At 34.3% G+C, this 19,944-nt stretch overlaps 1 protein-coding gene across 9 annotated transcripts in view; it reads left to right on the top strand.

The window, feature by feature from the left end:
• LOC118266035 (uncharacterized) overlaps positions 1–19,944 on the top strand; it is a 56,065-nt gene that overhangs the window by 20,960 nt on the left and 15,161 nt on the right. For all 9 annotated transcript variants that reach the window (XM_050694713.1, XM_050694708.1, XM_035579377.2 and 6 more), the window contains exons 2-4: positions 9,993–10,087; positions 10,666–10,808; positions 19,252–19,365. In XM_050694713.1, the coding sequence (XP_050550670.1) occupies positions 19,299–19,365 (67 nt within the window). In that variant the 5' untranslated portion in view covers positions 9,993–10,087; positions 10,666–10,808; positions 19,252–19,298. The remainder of the gene's footprint in view (positions 1–9,992; positions 10,088–10,665; positions 10,809–19,251; positions 19,366–19,944) is intronic.

The raw sequence follows: 19,944 nt of genomic DNA, 5'->3' as shown, positions 1-19,944 counted from the left end.
TTCATGTTTTAAATATTGAAACTTCTGTCTTCGCCTACTATCTAGCTAGCTGCCACTCCTCGATACCGCCATGGTACCGCCCGTGACCCAAAATATGCACACAACAACTTCTCCAGCGACTTACAGATCACGTACGCATGCTACGGTCGAGACACTCGGTGGGAAGGTGATCAGCATCTGACAACGATTGCGATTACTTAATGCAATTTTCTGCACTTCCATTGGTTGTTCAATAAAACTTTATATGGTAATAAATCACTACTTCCGAAGAATGTAGTCAGGATCTCGGTCAATGCTAGGGTATCAGATTATCTGGATAATATTGACGCAAAAGTATGAAGGCAAAGTTATGTATTTTATCGATGTTGGAGTAGGTTCAAAACAACATAGTCGTGGTAATGAAGTAAAACTATTAACACTTTTAATTACATGTGTATTGTATTCAGTACCCACATGAGATTTTGGTCATAGAAGAAATTGTTTACCTAGTCAGTACGGTACTGATTTGGTTATTTATAACATAGTTACAAGGTCGTTTGATTGATAAAGCTATATTAAAATGTATAAAGTTAATGATTGTATGCTACTTATAGACGAATTAATAAAAGATTAGATAATCTTACATAGCAATTAGTAAAACTGTTTTGGGATATATCTAATTCTGTTGTCAAGACAACGTACTTAGTTTTTTAAAGGCCGGATTGGACTGTCCTTCGCCAATTAAAAACAAACAAACACAAATTAATCAATAAAATTGCCATGATAAGAAAATTGGGACAAGGGCTTGTTAAATTTCTTTTCAGCAATTAAGAAAGGGAAACTGAAATAAAATTATTGGTTTCATAACAGAAGGTCTTACGATTGGCTAGGATGGTGTTGCAACTGGTTTCGGTGGCGTTTTCGCAACTATAATGCAATAGAAAAGTGAAATACAGAATCAATGACAATGCCTAGGTTGAAGCTGGTACTTTAAGTACTTATGTCTTCAATTAACCAGTTAGTATAGTACTATGTAGAACAAAGATAGCCTTGTTAGTTACACTGACATGGTATGACTGTAATGCATGTTAGATAACTCGATTGTTAGTCTATTAGGCAGACAAATATTATTCACACACACACCAGCCAGTTATTGACTGTTTGTAATTTTGTCAATAAATGAATAAAATATTTATATTGAAACCATGGCATGGACATGGTTCATTATTTCCGCATTAGTATAATAACAAAATTGAATTACGCAACAAAATCAGCCCATACAACTATGTGTTTCAATTTGAGTGAGCTTCTATATATATAGCGAGCTCATAACATAAGAATTCTTAATAGAAAAAATCTCGGACAAAACACGACTACGCAGCGTGCAAACATTTCACGGTCAAGTTCACGATTCAAGACCAAACTAAGGATCAAGATTATTTACAGACATTTTAATCGGTAGCCTTGCGGACAACGACGCCAAATTTGTAATACATTGCTGTCTATACTTAAAAAAGTAGTTAACATTGACTATGTAAAAGCACAATGTATAACTTTGTGCCAAATGTTGAATAAAAACCGGTCTTGTGAGTAACACGCGAAGTGGTGTTGATAATTATTCAATGTTTACTTATCTCGCTCAAACAATGTACGTGGTTACGTAACGATACGAATGTGTTTAACAATGTTTTAATAAAGATTTTCATCCTATCTATTGTTGATGAATGAATCCCTTTCAAATATTTATTTAACGAGTATGTTTTTAGCATATGGGCAACCTATTTTGCACGTTCTATTTTAATGGTATAATTATCAACTTCATATTAATGTTATGTTAGTTCTACGATTCAGGCTATTTCTGACAAAGTGGGCTTGTTTTTCCCGACTGCCAAGGAAGTCTTATGTTTTTCGCGCGTATCTTGTATGTATGAGCCTAATATTCTTTATTACCTCATTTCTTCGAAACGGCTTGATGGATTTCGACAATCAGATCGTTGGATTCGTCTTAATTACCCAAGTGTTCTTAGATATATTGACGTAAAACAAAAACCAACATGGCGGCCGTGAGGCGCCCTAGAGAGAAGTTAAAAAAAAATTTTTTTTATTTGTACAATATGGGTATCAAATTAAAGAATAAAAAAGGATTCCAAAATGGTATATCACTGAATATAAAAAAAAATACTATGTGAATTAGGTTCTTTATTATCCAAACTAAATACTCGTTAATAGGTACTACGCGACGCGATTGACTAGCGGTTTCTGAACTGTCGTTTCGTGTCGCGGGTGAAATCTTGAGAAACACATAGCCGTAGTTATAGAACTAACTAAAAAGTGTTAAATAAAATATAAATTCAAATTAAAAAAATTAAAAAACCCGACTGCATAAAAAACGCTTTAAATAAAAACTGAAAAGTAAAAACAAGCTCGTCTAAAAGTGTAGATAGCAATGCTATTATCAAAATTAAATTAATTTTTCTAAAAAAATAATAATCTTATGTCCTGAAACATAATTGAGTGTAACAGTCGGGACCCATTAAATAAATTAGACTAAAATTCATTCAATATGGGTCTCGACTGTTGCACTCAATTATGTTTCGCATAAGATTATTATTTTTTTTTAAAAATATTTAATTTTGTGGTAATAGCATTTGCTATCTACACTTTTAGACTGTAGCTTGTTTTTACTTTAAAAGTTGTTTATTTAAAGCGTTTATTTAATGCAGTCGGGTTTTTTAATTTTTTAATTTATTTATTTTTTTATGTTGTTGTCGTCACTAGTGGTAATATTTTTACTGTTCTTCATAAAGACGTATTGTATAAAGTTTAATTTTCATATTATCATGTTAGTAAATTGCAAGTTATTAAAAATATTACCTATTTTACTAATGGCTAGCTCATGTTAGGAGTCATGTCGCGTCGCTAGGATATATCTATACAAAACATCTAGATTCGTTCAATACCTAGTTTTTAGCTGATATACATTTCATCTAAACAATGGATAGATGCATGTATCCTCAGTACAAGTTTGTTTTACGTTATACGAAAAAACCCGTACTAAACCCTCTGTAATTCTATTCACTAACTTTCACATTAATAATATTAAATTAGGATTGACATGTTTATTAAATCAAACAATATCTAGCTAATAGAATTCATTATTCCATAATGACCTGCTAAGTTAGTAGGATTGCAACACGCCACTAACAATTTAGTCCATGTAGTGACAGGTTGCTAGAAATTCAATCGAATCTTCTGGAGTATTGCTCTATTCAATAAACTTTTGCAATTGGTAGGCAATAGTCGGCACAAAAACAACAATAGAGTGGAGCAAGTAAAAAAAGGTTTTAAAGTATAGTTAGCAGGGAAATATTTTAGATAAAAAAGGTAACAATGCATTAGTTCACGTACGAAGATATCAGTAAACCAACTCACCATTAGTGTTATGGGTTATTATCGAAGAAGCGAAAGATAGGACTATGTAATTTTGTTTTGTAACTTGTCAGACACAAATGAATATACTTTCTCAATTCTCTTGCTAATAAAAAGTAGTAAATTACTCGTAGGTCCTAAACACCAACGCTCTTTATTCTTCTTTGAAATGGCTGGACCGATTTTGACGGGACTTTAATTAGCAGGTAGCTGATGTACCAAGGAGTAATTTAGGCTACTTTTATTTGTCAGAAAGTCACGCGAGGCTAGCCGGCATCAGCCAGTTGATAATAAAATTCTATCTAAACGAAATATTTTCTGTAGTGTTTATGTGTAGTAAAAAAATGTATAAAACCAGGAAAATAATGACATAAGTCATCAATGTTATTGTAATTTGTACTTTTATTCACTATAAATCTGAAAACAATAACTAGGTTTTTCATGACTTCCTTCATGTGACCTCATAAAAAAACTAGGAAGAGAAAACCTATGCGGTGACTAATTATTTTCTATTATGTTGGATTGAGGATAACTAGGTAAAGTTGACGTAATACATATCAAGGTTTACCTTCACGTTAGAGATTTACGTATAGGTAGTACCTACATATTTCACAATGAGACACTTCCGACTACCTAGGTAATCTAAATTATTTTCAAATAAAAGAACTTGTTTAATAATATTCATATCTGTTTTTATATAATATTTTATATTGTAACCATTGAAATGACAGTTTCTATTAACTACTATAGTAAAGAACAGGGTATACCCTATATAGGGTATATAGTTGTTTGAAATATCGTTAAAATGTATGTGTGGATCTTAAAAAGATAGATGAGATAATATTGTTACTACGCTAACATTTAACCAAATAGGTTTAAACTTTCGAGGATTTCGAAAATGTTAATAGGTAGTCTGGGTCCTTAGACAAAGTAACATCGCTTGGTAGCGAAACGATATCTAAAATCGTCATCGTCTCAACGATAACGACAAATATTTCTTAGCCAAAGTAACATCGCGATCGTTATCGTTGTGTCGAATCGATTATTCGCTAAAAAGCAAAAATATTGTTTATGGTAACGAAAATTTAGCTGTCAGTGTCACTCAAGAAGTTCAAATCGGATTATTCCCGCGAGTTATTACTGTTTTCGAATTTTACTGATAAGAATAAGTGAGTTGTTGGCGATCGCCGTACTTCGTGAGGGTGATGTTATCACAGTCAGCGACGTTGGAGCGCTGGGTGACGTCACGGGATCGGCACGGTGCCGGTGGTCGCCGCGCCGGTGGGCTTCAAGTGGTTGTGCTGCAATGTCCTTAGCCCAGACGTAAATATCCGAAAAACTGCTGGGCTCAAGTGCTTCCCAAGAGAAATATGACTTTATTAGTTCAATTTCGAACTAGCCCTCGCATAAGACAGTCCACGTTATTTCTAGTAAGTAAAAAGTCTTTGTTTTAAGTAGTCGTTTTACTTGAGTGAAATCATAGAAATAAAGAGTTGCTAAAGTATTGTAAATTATAATAAAAACAAAACTTTATACTAGTAAGTAAGTGAATAGAGTATTATTATTCTAAATTGTTGTTTATATTAAGTTTTAATTATCATTAACTTTGATATTAAGTTTTAGTCTTAATGATAATCAATATAGACTCATTTTTATAAATTACTGGTGTTCTAATCTATTATAATTTTTAGTGATAGTGATGAAACATGGAATCAAGAGTGCGAACAAGTTCCCAACAATTGTCAATGCTGCTTGAGGATATGGCAAAGTAAGTAAATCCCAGTTGTATTCACTAGTATGTAATGTACGAATGACGCAATCTTAACAATGAAGTACTTATACTGAATCTTTGTTTGTTTATGTTACAGTCATGGTGACCCGGCGAGGCCTCTTGCTGCATCACTAGGTTGGGTACGGTCAGACCGACTGTGGACTGAACTGACAAACATATTGAATGCTGTTGGTGGTGGTGGCAGCAAGACTACAGACAAGTGATAAAAAGTAAGGATCTAATGAACATTTTTGGAAAGACTGGTGTGATGGTAGAACGGCTAGCAAGCTATTTTCTAAAGGGTTTTGGATAAGTGGACACAAGCCAATTTTCATAACCACAAGTTATGAAAATTGGCTTGTAATAATTTTCTCTGTTATAACTGGACTGGGGACTTTTTATAATTATAATGATGATGATCAATCTCTGACACCCATAGTAAGAAAGAAACAAGAAATGTTTATTGGCATATACCATAAAACATTTGCTTTCTTAGTTGTAAGTTTTCTTTTAAGCAAATATGTAAAAGAAAACTTACACTAAACTTACATTAAACTCCTTACTACAAAAATTCAAACAAGTACATATAATAGTATAGTACAAGCTATACTTTGGTGTCCAAACCCGCATGTTATTGTTATTTTTCAAAAGTTCATGCCAAATTGGCTTTTTAATCTCATTTACACTTATAACATATACATATATATTATACTTATAACTATGGACAAGACTATAGAAAAACTAGGATTTAATGTAAGTACTAGGTATACACCTTCAAGGGATCTGCTCAAAAATGAGCTACTTAATTGTCTCTAGTAGGTAGATGGCAAATAAATAAATCGAAATGTTTTATAAAGTATTCTTAATAACATTAGTCAACCAAGTAACTTCACTTACATGAAAGACACCATTTAATTTTTTGATAAATTAGTTTTTAACTTGGTTAATCTGGTTATGAATTATTATTTATAAATATTACCTATTATATAAATTATGCATTAGTATTTATAAAAAATCTTATACATAAATATTTAATATAAATAATATTTTTCCATCCATCAGGCGTGGTCCGCGGTGGAGATCGCCAGCGACACCGCAGTCTGCTGTTTCTCCCGACCGTTTGAGCGACCTCCTTCGAGACAGCGGCAAGCGAGTAGCTAAAAAGCTAAGAGCACACAGCACCTGAAAATTATAATAATACAGATTTAGATTATGTGGTTTTATTTTTACTTACCTCTACAGCAGTTAATAAAGTATTGTGTCGTACCACAATATTTTTGTTATATAGTACCTATAATATATAAAACTAACCAGACGAATAATGCTTTAACTCAAGTTATTAGGATCAATAACCAACAACATAAGTATCTGGTTGCCTGCAATACATATAATTATATTGTTTAATTAATGTAAAATTTCTTACCTTTAGTTCCAGGGGAATCTCAGTAGAACCTTTTAATCGTGCATGAGCTTCTAGGTCCTTGCATAATTTCCTAAATGCTCTTTTATTAAGTCTGAAATGTTAGATGAAAAACAATTCAGGCATTTCTCCAATTGTTTCCAATAGCCGTCGCTGATTTAATCGGTTTTGACGCCTCTCCCAGGCGTTCTCATTGTGTACAGCCCACAATAAACGAAGAGAATGCATTTTATAATTTATTTAACCTGCAGTAATGCCTCTAACATAAAATAAATACTCAAGAGTATGTCATCAACCAAGGTCAAAAATCAGCTGTAGAATGAAATCCGGCCATATTGTGTCGATATTAGTCGATAACTACAACGTTTTAGCGTTCGTTTCGTTATCCTTAATGACGATCACGATCGAGGCGAAGACGAACACTGAAAGTGCTGCTTGTCTACGCATTTGTATGGAGTAAACACGATAACGTTCGCTAACGTATTCGTTACTTTATGGTTTCGTTATGAAATGTTACATTGTCTACCAAATTGCGATAACGATGTCGATTGACCACGTGACTTAACGCACCTCCATACATTTTAGACTTTTCGAACTTCGTTATCGTTTTTAAATTGTTACTTTGTCTAAGGCCCCATCATGACTACATAGATTCAGAATACGCACTATTGGTCAATGAATACATAAACTATTTTCTCTACACTCTAAATATTTTTAGTTCCAGACTATTTCCAATGACCTAGGCTGAAACATTCACTCATGTATCTAGGTAACTGTTTAACATTTTATACAAAAGTATTGTATTAATCACCGTTAGAAATGAGACTGCGTCTAAATCGATTTTGTCGTCCCATTGGTCATACATAATAGTAAAAAAACCTTTGTTACTCATAGTCTATACATTGTTACTGATAAATTATAGCGTTTAGGACTAAGGAATACGATAGTGATGGTACATTGTTGTCTGTATTTAATGGACTCCTTAATGATTTAATTATTAATAGAGTTAGGGCCTGTATCATAGTGTCTGGATAGTCGCTATTCACCAGATAAATTGGAATTAAGAACGTAATTTGTATAGAACTATCTGTCATATAAATGTATCGGCTACTTATATGAAAGTAGTGAAACAGGTGCTTAGTAAATTGGTTCTGATGAAACCTTTTGTTAGGCATGTTTAAAAGTACTAAAGCAATTTGAGTTTAAGTCCTTGTGTTACATACTTTATCATCAATAGCCTATAAGTGGCCACTGCTGTCTCTTATGCATGAGATGCGGGCGTCTTACCTAAACTTCCGGGCCACTACAACCATACTTATCACAAAGCAATTTTATTTAAATGTGCATCAATGAGATGAGATCATTCATTCATGATATTAAATCCAGGATAAAGGAGTAATTTTTTATTGTAAATATAGGATCACGCAGGTAGAGGGCCCAAAATCAAAAAAAAGGGTCACACATGTGTATACTGTGGAGTAGATATTAAAGTAAGGAGCACAACAAGTTGTAAAATTGTAACAAAAACTAATAACTTCCAGAAGCTTCGAAAACAACAGCTGTTTCAACAAATATTTACATTGAGATAGCAGGTGTAAGTAAATGAACATATAAACCGTATAATTATCTCTATGACTATGACGCAAAAATATTTTCTTATTTGAATAAAACTCGACATTGTTTGTTCCTTATCGTTTTTATTATTATTTTTATTCGGACGTGATTTATTTTAGTTCATTTTACCTACCTACGTACTATGTTTATTGGTGCATATCCAATTTATCTCAGTACAAAGCAATGCTATTTCTGAATACGGTGAAAGATTAGTTTTCCTGGTTTTACAAAAACAGTTTTCCTTTTTGTGACTTAGGTATATTGTCAGGTAGGTATTTATTTTAGGTTATTTTGCCTACAAACAGGGTTTTGATGCATTATATCAGTCTTTCAGAGCTGAATGTTTTTATGGAATATTGATGATATACCTAAGTAATATAGACAAAAAACTTTTAATTTTATTTTTTTATTTTATTTATTTGGCTCACCAATAATTGAGTACACCGATACAAATTTTGCTAACAGTATAAGGAATACAAATTTAGTGCCTCAATACCTTACAGGTAAGCACAGCATGCAACATACATATATCTGTTAATTTACTTAAATACCAATAAGACAAAACTTAAGACAATGTAAATATCAAAGAATAACAATAATATAATCAAGGACACAATGCAATGAAATCGCTGTCAAAAATTAAGACTGTTGTTTAATAGTAGATTCGCGATGGGCACCGCGTCGTGTGTCGCGGAATACTGCTCATGAATGTGTGATGGTTTGAAACTATATGCGAGTTCCTCAAATACTAACGTACATAAGCCGAAAAACTGAAAAACTTTCAGATATGTATTATGCTACAATTGTTTGCGCTTGAACTTCATATTAATAGTATTAATACAATCCCCAATTAGATTGTAAACGAATTACGCCATACACTTAATTGAAATGGCTATAGTAACACGTTCTTGTATGCAGATTGAACAAGATAACGCATTCCCAGGATTTTCATTGTTTTAATATTAAAACATGATGGTGGATCCGCCTACCATTATCGTTGTCATTTTGTAAATCCTTTGAACCGACATGGCGACCTGTAATCACCATTTTGGATCAGCGATGATGAGTGATGACCGTGTGTGCGCTACCAAGGTCATGGTGCGAAACAATATTGTAATTAATTCACTTGTAACTAACTAGCTTGGGACGGCGGTTTTGTTCGTTTCTGCGAGTTGTTTATATGTAGAATAAAATAATTGTTTCTGATATATTCTATAAAACTTGATCACTTACTACTACATAACAAAATAAAACGGTACCTAGAGGGATTCGTTTACAAATCGGCAGCGATGAACCGGTCGACCACCAGTCGATAGACTTGATGTTCCAAATGTTCCGTTACATTTGCGACGAATTTAGTCAGAATATTAATATGAGTATCATAATACGCTCAAATCAAACATTTAGAATATCTTACATGCGAAATCGAACAACAACATGAGATCTAGTTCACAGATTTGACGCATGATCAATCATTGTATTTTATATTGTGCGTATTCATCGTCGGCCTATTTTTGAATACAATCTCGAAAAGGCCTATCAAAGGGTTAATAATCTATTGAAGATAATCATAAGAAGCCAGCTGATATGCTTTCAGAGGTAATTTTGAAATAATTCTGGTGACCAATCCTAACAACCACTATCGATCCATCCAACTTAATTCTTCGGTCTTCGTTGGCAAATAAATGTGTATGATAGTAATCAATATTTTTAAATAGATACCATATTTTTATGACGTATAATAATAGTTACAGACAGACATTAATATTTTTGTTACAGATTTTAATCTGCGCGATGCGCGTGCGACGGTTGACGCGCAATGGTGGACGGGCGCCATATTGGATAGTGAGCCGACGCCGACGACTCATGCCATTGTACGTAGCTTCCGGAAAAGCGCACTCTTTGGGGTCACTGAATGTATGCTTGTTAAGTTTAATGAGATCTCATACTACATGTCTATCATACAAATGCAAATTCAATCTTTGCTTGATTAACTACGATAGATATGCTACGAACTACTACGAGGCTTCGACGTCTTGCTACGAGACGACAAACGCTTTTGTTAATGTCTACGAAGATTCTATTATTGTGAAATGCTACTACGTCTTATGAACTACGTATTTATTTTACTAAGTCACCTTCTATGGTATTTGTGAAATAGGTATGCAACATCGGTGACTAGACATGCACACTTTCGTGTTTAGCCATAAGCTATAATGACCACACAGGTCGCTCGCACTGAATTTGTTAGTGTAACAATGGTCCACGCATGCCCACAAAGTATAATGATACTCGTTCGGCGACCAGCACTACAAAATACGGATCTTTATAGAAAATTAGCGATGCGTAGCGATGGTGTGATTCGCTCACATCGATGCTCTCCCATTGTCGTCCCCCCCTTAATGTGATTTAACTGAATTATGAAGTAGAAATGTCCACAATTTGGTTTTAGCTGTCCAGTGGTTAACCCGTGCTGTGATCCCGGTGTGTTGGAGACACTAAGCGACCGTGTGTAGCGTGATTGGACTTTGTGCGACTGAAGTGCTACGATACCTTGCTACGTCTCGTAGAGGCCGCCTTCACGGAAAAGCTCAAGTAAGTTACCGTTCTGCCGTAGCGCGTTCTTGCGTAGCTCGTAGACATTTCCAAGTAGGTATACTATGTAGTGTAGCATCGTAGTTGACATGAAAGATGTGCTTACAAATTTATAGTTGTAAAAAATAATTAAAAATGCATGCTTTCTTATTACGAAGCAAAACATTTTTTTAGGAAATATTATTATGTATTTTTTGTGAATCTGATGATGATACGTGTATTTGAAATGATTTGATATATTCTAATCTGGCAACATTATTTATAAAATTAAAGAAAGAATACTGAATAAACATAATTTTCTAGAAGGATAGGTATACTTTTATATGTCTACATATGTACAATTCAATTAAATAAAAAGGATAATAACAGCTCACTTAAATCAATTAAAATAACATTTTTTAATGTGACGCGTATAATAAATAACAAAACACGAACGGTTAGGGCGGCGCCGGCGCAGCGTTGTGTGACCGCATTATGCAACTTCGAGTGTGTCCAGCACGTGCATACAAACGGACTCTCATTATAAATATAAAACTTTTACGTCGTGTTTTTAATTATTTTGTTTGTACGTTAAGTACTATTAACTCATGTACACAATGTAATTAACTTCAGGGAACAAAGAACATCGGTCTAAAGATAAAACTGAGACAGAGTAAAAAATACACATTTATTGGGATAAAAAGTAGCCTATGGCTATTCCAGATTAAGCTTTTCACTGCCAAGAAAAAACTGTTAAGGCTTTTCCTCCACTAGTGTCGGACAACTTTGTCCGACATGGCGTCTAATGTGTTAAAATATACATATGCACTTCTCTTGAGATCTCTTTCTGTCTCTACATATAGATTGTAAAAAGTCAATAATGAATGCAATTTCTAAATGCTTTTTCGATTTTGACTGATAGTCCCAGACAAATAAAAATATTACAAAGCTTTTCAGCTTTATTATATTTTATAGTATCGATTCTTTTATGGTCCTGTTATCATGTAATGTCCTATATCTAAATCTACATCTATACGAATACATAATTAACATTAACTATAGACTTTGTCTAAAGGGTATATGAACTGTTATCCTTTCTCCTGACTCACATACAATCTGACGGTACTTATCTAATTTTTAAAAGTTCATTTATAATCTCATCAGTAAAGGATTCTAAGTACGTCTACCAAGTAAAAGGTTAAAGGACCAATATCCGAATCGGTGAAAGTACTTACATTTACTATTATTTATTAGTTTTTGGAATATGTTCGGCTATATTATGATGACTGGCATTGTGTCAAGTTACATGAGATTAATAACAAAGGCGCGAAAAGGGACTATTTTATTCAATACGTACCATATTTTTTAGTTGACTGGGGGAAAGCCTCAAAAGGCCACTAGCTATTTAGGGTAAAATCCACCATCAGTGGCCACCATTTGCACCTAAAGGAAGCACTGAGTCCTCTTAGTAGACCAACTACAACGCCTGTTATGGCACCTTCTTATGAAGACCTTTATACCATAATTGAACCTCTCTGTGCAGTGCAGTGTACAACGGCACATGATAACTATGCCTAACATGTACCAGGTACCTACACCTCTTTCCACCACAAGTGGCTCCAAAAACGTCTAGATGTCTCTGTTTATCTAATTACCTAAAAGATACGAAGTTTCCTCTACAGTTATTTCAACATTTCGATATCTATCTATAGTTGTAAATATAATAATCAGATATTAAACGTTATCTCTCTTAAAATACAAATAGTAAAAGGTTACTTGTGTGGTATTGTAGTGATATCAGGTTATAGCATGTATGATATTCGCGTGATCACTATTCAAGTGGGGATTAATATGTCTTTAGATGGTTAGATAAAGAAGTTACTAGCGGACAGGTCGAAAAAAGAGCGTACCTTTACCTACAATCAGCATAGTTTCAATATACATAATATATCATAATACGTATGTCTAAGTAAAACTCTCCGTTACTTAGTGACTGATAGACAACACACTGCTAAAGTTACTGAAAGAAGTAGGAAGCTAAAAATTTCCGTGCATGCCTGGATTATAAGTATGGTCATTTACGCTTCCTAAAAATATGTTTAAACCGTCGTGTGTCGGAATGCAGATCCAAGCAAGACTCAACGTATTTTCTATTGTTGTCTTATATACGGCATACGAAAGGTTAATAGAGGACGGTAGCCTATCGTGAGATCCCACCTAATCCGGCCTATGATTTATTTATTGATTATTTTATTAACGATCACAGAAATATATTTATTGATTAATGAATAACAATCACACGATTGTTCTCCACCGGTATCATGGATATAATATTGAATTTTCTTTCATAAACATTTATGGGAAGTGAAATTCAAGATTTAAACTCTCCAAACACGAATATCAGTGGTATCAAGACGATTTTTATTCAATAAAAGAAACACGTGCGGACGGATTGTGTTCTGAATTTAAATATTGAAAAATGGAATAGAAGATGACGATAAAGAAAAAACATTATAAATCGGATGAAGCGAAGACTCACAGTATAGAGAAAAGAAGTTCGTTATAATTATGTTTGGGATAAGAGTAGGAAGACAAAAATAGGTTTGAAAGGATATCTATAACTTTAATTTACTGTAGAATTATATAAACAAAGCGTATAATCCACGTCGATCAGATCTGTATACGGGACCTTATAGTTCATAAATAATAACTTCACTAGGTACCGCTGAAAACCATCCAATCTTCTGTCTAAGCCCATTTATAAATACTGATCAAACTAGATTGACATGTAGCTACTTCGATACATGGAAGTCACGTTGTATCTATTTGTTGAACAATAAGATTTAGAGCTTATCTATACTTTGTTTTTATTGGTCTATGTATCCTTGTCCTTCATATTTCAATGTTATTGCAATTCAAATAAACAAAGCACTTTAAATAAAGTCAACGTTTTTTAAATAAGTGGTAATTTCTCTGTATAATATTTACAATCTAAGTCCCAGCTTTATAAATCCCTATACTTTCTCCACGAGGATTTCTTAATAGTAAACTATAATTCTTAAGTATAGTAAACTGATAGTGTCCTGTATAAACAATCCATTCTAGGCTTGTCAATGAATATCTCAGCACTAAAAGCATTGAATGGGCTTTTCCCCAATTAGGTCGATGTACACCGTAACTTTATATGTGCTATGTACGTTGTACCTATATACTTAGCTTACTACCAAGGTGTGGTGGCACGCGTCAGGCAAATAAAGTATACCTAGGTAGCTATAAATACGACACAAGTACTAAGCAAGACATCTAGACTGTTCGCCAGGTCAACAGCTTTACAAGGACAACTAGGTACCTTCCATCGGCTATACTGGTTAGATCCAGAATTCTAGGCTTTGGCGAGAAATTACGTTACTACTTTTAGGTATGTTTGAAAAGGAGAGAATTATTTATTTTCGGTACCTACCTTCTACTGTCTGTCTCAATTTGCTAAATCCACTGATAGACGAAATTGGTCGCCAAAGACACTACATGGCCTAAGATTTTATGACTAAAATGCCAATACATACAAAAATAATATTTGTCTTGGACTTAAATAAATAATCGGCAATAAAATACCGTGTTCTTTCGGGGGTTTAAACTTTACATAAAAGCATATAAGTACATAATCACGTCGGATCTCGTCACCATATATTCTTTGTCTGAGACCAAGTAAACTTTTTGGTTCCAAGAATTAACTAACTGGTATATTTTATAAATACTGCAGTAGATAAAACTCGATATCCATGTATCGAAAGTTCACGAGTGACGCTACGTGATTTTTATTTTGAGTGTTGGCATCGCGCGCGACGCAGTGTCGAGTCTCAATTATAATAATCAGTTAAACTAGACTAGATTACATAATCTATTTATGTATTTAACATACTCAAACTTCCAAAACTGCGGAATGCTCAGCGGGTTGCCGGGCCCCCGGCTCTAAAAACAAGAGTAGGAACGGAGTGGTCTTTAGTTAGTAAGTGTCTGACACTCCTTCCCGCCTCGCCCAAGGCGAGAGAAGTCATTGGATGATATTCCCCCATTAAAAACATACTCAAACTTACAAAAATAATATTTGTATTGAATAATAATAGATTTCTAATCTTCTTCATCGTTTCGTGAAACGATTGTAGCATAGTAGGCAATTTTGTCGAAAACTTAACTTGAAAAGTTGCAATGTCTTCAATCCTTACACTACGACGTATTTAGCGTAAATGAATCTACGCGGAAACATACAAACCTTTACTCCATATAGGTACAAATAGTAATTCAGGCAGTCACATGGCGTCATTATTTTTTTGTCAAAAAATGTTTAAATGCCATTCTTTTCAGCCTTGAAAGCAGACAAAGAGTGGAATTTTTCCCACGAAAAACTGTACAGTTTTGTAGTTGTTCCGAGTTTATGGAGTTCCGGGTTCCCGAAAACCTTTGCTAAACGTGGGATTTGGGATCCAGGATCCTTAGTTAATGGATCCATGTTGCAAGTTCTTGCATGACATATTCCCACGAGCCCATCCTACCTCAGCCTAGCCCATCCCAAGCCCTTCAATAGTAACTCGGACTTTTTTCACACCATTTCGTTCCATGTCATTGGTTTCCGTGAAAAGTGCACTATTTGATCATTCCATTGTATGCTTTGAATTTGAGGAATCGTTTTCGAACAAAAGTTTGACTTTCACTAAAATAGGTTAATCGTTGGTCTATTTATGCTATTGTGTTTTTGGTGTGGGTAAAGTTCGGTTATTTTGGGAGGTTCAGGGTGTGGGTATGCTATGGTTAGTATTAGGGTTGGGTGCTATTTCGTAAACTTTATTTAAGTTACTTTTTCTGTTTGTAAATCAGAACTCACATCATTTGTTGTTGTGTTGTAACATTTATGTTTTTGTTATCTTCAACAGCAAACGCACTCATGATCACTAACGCACATGAGAAAAGAAAATTTGGCAATAGCAGTAACATTTTGATGTGCCCATTTATTTCGCAAACCGATATCATGAAAAAGCACTGTATGATTCACATACACATATCGGTAAAAGTACAAAATTATGCCTAATAACACGAACAAAAGGCCGAACCTATTCAAAATCCATCGATCCCATTCTGCAAACAGCCAGACAGTGATTTCATGGTAAAGATAACTGTATCAAAATTTGGATGCTACGTCATTTGGCCAATTGGCCCGGCGAGGACATCGGTCGGAGCACAAAGAACCGGACGCCGGCATCCGCTTTCCATCGGCACATTTTTTTGGAAACACCAAAATTTTCATAGTCCAAACCTTCGGCCTGGCATTGTCATGTAGATTCGAGGTTTATTATGTTGCTAGTACTAACTAACTACCTGGTAGTATATTTGTACTTGCCAATTCGTACTCAGGGTTTATACTGCGTAGATGGGTGAGAGAAGAGAAAGCGGTGTGAGGTTGATAGATTATTGTCATTGCTCTATTTATTTTGGTCATCGTCGTACCCCACTTCAAGCTACTTAGAACAGCTAGTTCTACAGATTTCACTCCTATTCTCTTTCTCATCCTATGGTGTTTGTGCCAATCTACGTAACTTTTATTTGTCTCATCATATCTGGATTAACTACCACGTTACTGATACGACCCTCCTTACAGTCAACGTCAAAGAAGATACTCACTGCGCAGTTAACACCTCGGTTATCTTTGTTTTGCTCCAAACTAAATGTTATGGTCTTATCATTGTTTTTCATATCCTCATTATATATGAAATTCGCACTTATAATTGCCTATAGAGGAAGGAAAACGTATAGGAAATAATATTATAATAACCGTGTACTCATTTACTACGAGCAAAACAATAGTATTGATGTTAATAATAATGTGTTTAATGTCTAGACAATTACCTATGTATTATTTTATTTGTTTACATACTCCTTTGCTTGTATTTCATAATATTTCTATTTATAGTCACAATTACCTACAGTTATTGAAAAGCAACAATGTAGTGGTTTATTATTGAAGATACAGATACATCTTTGAATGCTTAGTTTATCTTAATAGAAACTTCTTTCTAGCATTGTTGTTAGTGTGATGCATTGTTACTGATATTGACACTAGTCTATTCGAGAAATTCTAGCTCACATAGGTATTCAAACAGTTTTTCAAAGAGAGAAGCAACTCTATAGAGTTCTTATCCCACACTAGCCAACAATCGACTATGTGACTAGCAAAAACTGCTATATATTATTACAATTGCTGCATCAGGGAAAAACAGACATTATTTTATTTTACATACCACAAAAGCTCAAATAGGTTCATTATAAAATTCGCCACAAACAGTAGTCAATTTTCATTGAAATATTTCCCAACATAAATACATACATACATGAATACAATTAATTGCATCTATTTCACGGGTGTGCGCAAAATAACGGTTTCGATGTCAGTATCCATTTCAATATGGACGCCATCGATAAAGCGAAGTACTGTTACGTTGTACAAAGCGAAAGAGTAGTGATGCATGGGTTTTGTATATGACTAGTTACAACCCAACACTTCGTGCTCCGATAGTTGCGAATGTTATAAATATACTTGTATTGTTCGTCAACTGTATTGGGCTCGTTTGTTAGGGCCGTTGATGATCAGTGCTCATGGCGTATACAAATTACTGACCAAGTCTGGCTTTAGTCTAGAATGATCGAGAATCAAGCCACAATTCATTGCAAATTTATAAATCAAATAACCTGGAAATGTAGTTACTATGCCAAATTGTGTGCCAAATCTCTTAGGATTAAGTTATGTGAACTCAATATAAAGTGCTAAAAATCGATGCACGAAAAATCAACTAATCATTTGCAAACGGACATAGGAATCGCGGCCACACTCATAGGTGACGCACGATTTGATTATAACAATAACAATAAAGGGATATATTGAAAACATGTTGTTGAGATGAAAAAATATTTGTTCAGTTAAGATATTGTGCAAATGTTTTGTCTTTGTTCCTATATACAGCATCATTCAAAATATGTTTAGATCTAGGACTTCTTTGTTTGTTAAACTCTTTGTTTAGGTTATCTAACAAAACATTTTGGGTTAATGTATGATAGAAAGATGCCGCTCGAATACCAAAACAATGTTAGAATTAAATCAGAAGCCGATTCTTTAAGTAGGTATGTCTGTTAGCTCCTCTATCCTTATATGACTTTCAAATTCTATGCATTTATTACCTTAATATCAGACTATTCATCATTTAAATTTTAGGCTATTATCGATAAAACATTGTTTAAAAAAAGCGAATTCAAAAACTAATATCCCAAAAAAAGGTATTCCTTGTACTCAGTCATTGTCTCGGTCCTCTAAGTCCTAAACGAGAATCCTACTTCTTGGAAAGTCGATTAAAATTACTTTCACCAGTTACCAGGAACTGTCGTCGCCATTGATGGATGAATGGATGGATGTAAAGACTTTATTTTCAAAATAACACCAGTCGTAATCTGTGAGTTTCAACAGACGAGTAACAAGACACTCCAGTTTCATATCTAAATGACTTCTATAATTAGCTAACAACAAAAACTGGACGCCATGTTTTTGTTTGTGATAGACATTTCGCGCCATTTAACACATAGTGACACAAATAAATAGGTACAAGCGCTATTTACGTGCAAAACATCATAATACAGATCTGTATACTGCAATTATCACACGCACGGCCCCATATAGATGGTAGCCATAATTTTCTAGCTGAAGGCCGTCATTATATGGACACTAAATGGTGAACATATTACTCTGGGTCTCTGGACATTACAAATATGTATTCGCAATAACCTTGCTCCCGATAGTCTCTTGTCTGCTGATTAGTGCTTTGCTAAACCATTATCACTTTCTGAAGAGATGAATGGCACCTACACAAGCGAATTGTCTCTATTTGTTAGTTCTAAAAAAGTGAGTAATGGGACGTAAAATTGACATATTTGCAAGTTAAGTATTAACACCAAACTGTAGTTAAATCTCTATTTTCAACTACGAATATATTGTTTAGCAATAAATATGAAAATCTATAGAAAAGTATGCTAACGATTATGTTTATAATGATTATTATGGGTAAAATTATGATATGGTAGCTTCACTCTATAACACTACCATAATATGTTACATACTGTACAGGTAGAAATCTATATAGGTACCTTTATGTTAGGACAATTAAGATTTGAGAATTCCTTACTCAGATAGGTTATCCTGAAATCATGAGTTCTAGCTAGTTTACTTCCTATATAGCAAGGACTTTAAGCTACATCGGATTTTAGGAAATAGATATCTTTTTTTCGGTGGAAAGTTATCCAATAACTTGTCCGTATGATGAGGCGAGAATGAGTGTCAGACTCTTACTGATTAAAACCCACCCCGTTCCTAGGTAGTCCGTAGGTCGTGGAAATAGATATCCTAATAAATGTTTGTATATTGTTGCAGGTGACCATATGAGTGGTCGGTGACGAGGAACACAGCAGCGTTAGAAGATGAAGCCCCGGGGGGCGAGGGTCATGCATGCCTTCACTGCACTCACCATGCTCACCATGGCCAATGGTAAGATGAAACGCCACTTACTTACGTTAGAGGTGGAAAGGAATAGGTTTTCTTAAAGGTTGAAAATCAATAAAAAAACCCAATGAATGACTTCTCCCGCCTCGGGCGATGTGAGAGGGAGGGTCAGACTATTACTGAATAATAACTGCCCCGTTCCTACTACCGGTTTTTTAGTTGGAGTCTCGGTAATACGCTAGGCGGTCCGCAGCTCTGAAACAGTCCACAGTTCTGGAAAGGAATAGGTAAAGTTGTATTAAATAACATCTAAAATTAAATGCATACATCTTACGTAGTTATGATGACTTCCATGGCAATTGGAATTATAATCTCAATGCTGCTGCAGAGCGATGAATGACTTGCAGACACATTTTTCCTTGTTTTTGTTTTTATTTACACGAGTTTCTCTTTGTGAGTTTTGTGTCAGTTTTTCTCAGAAGAGAGACATTATAGTAGGTGCTTCTGTTTTCCTTTAATTATTGTCATTAAGCGTATTAAGTAGAAGTGAGGTTATGATGCTTTGGACTTAGCATATCCTCAAGCAAATCCAAAAGATGAGCTGGGTAAATAAAAGTTTTAATT

The sequence above is a fragment of the Spodoptera frugiperda genome, chromosome 7 (assembly GCF_023101765.2).
Source record: "Spodoptera frugiperda isolate SF20-4 chromosome 7, AGI-APGP_CSIRO_Sfru_2.0, whole genome shotgun sequence".
Lineage (NCBI taxonomy): Eukaryota > Metazoa > Arthropoda > Insecta > Lepidoptera > Noctuidae > Spodoptera > Spodoptera frugiperda.
This window is presented reverse-complemented; position numbering and strand designations above follow the sequence as displayed.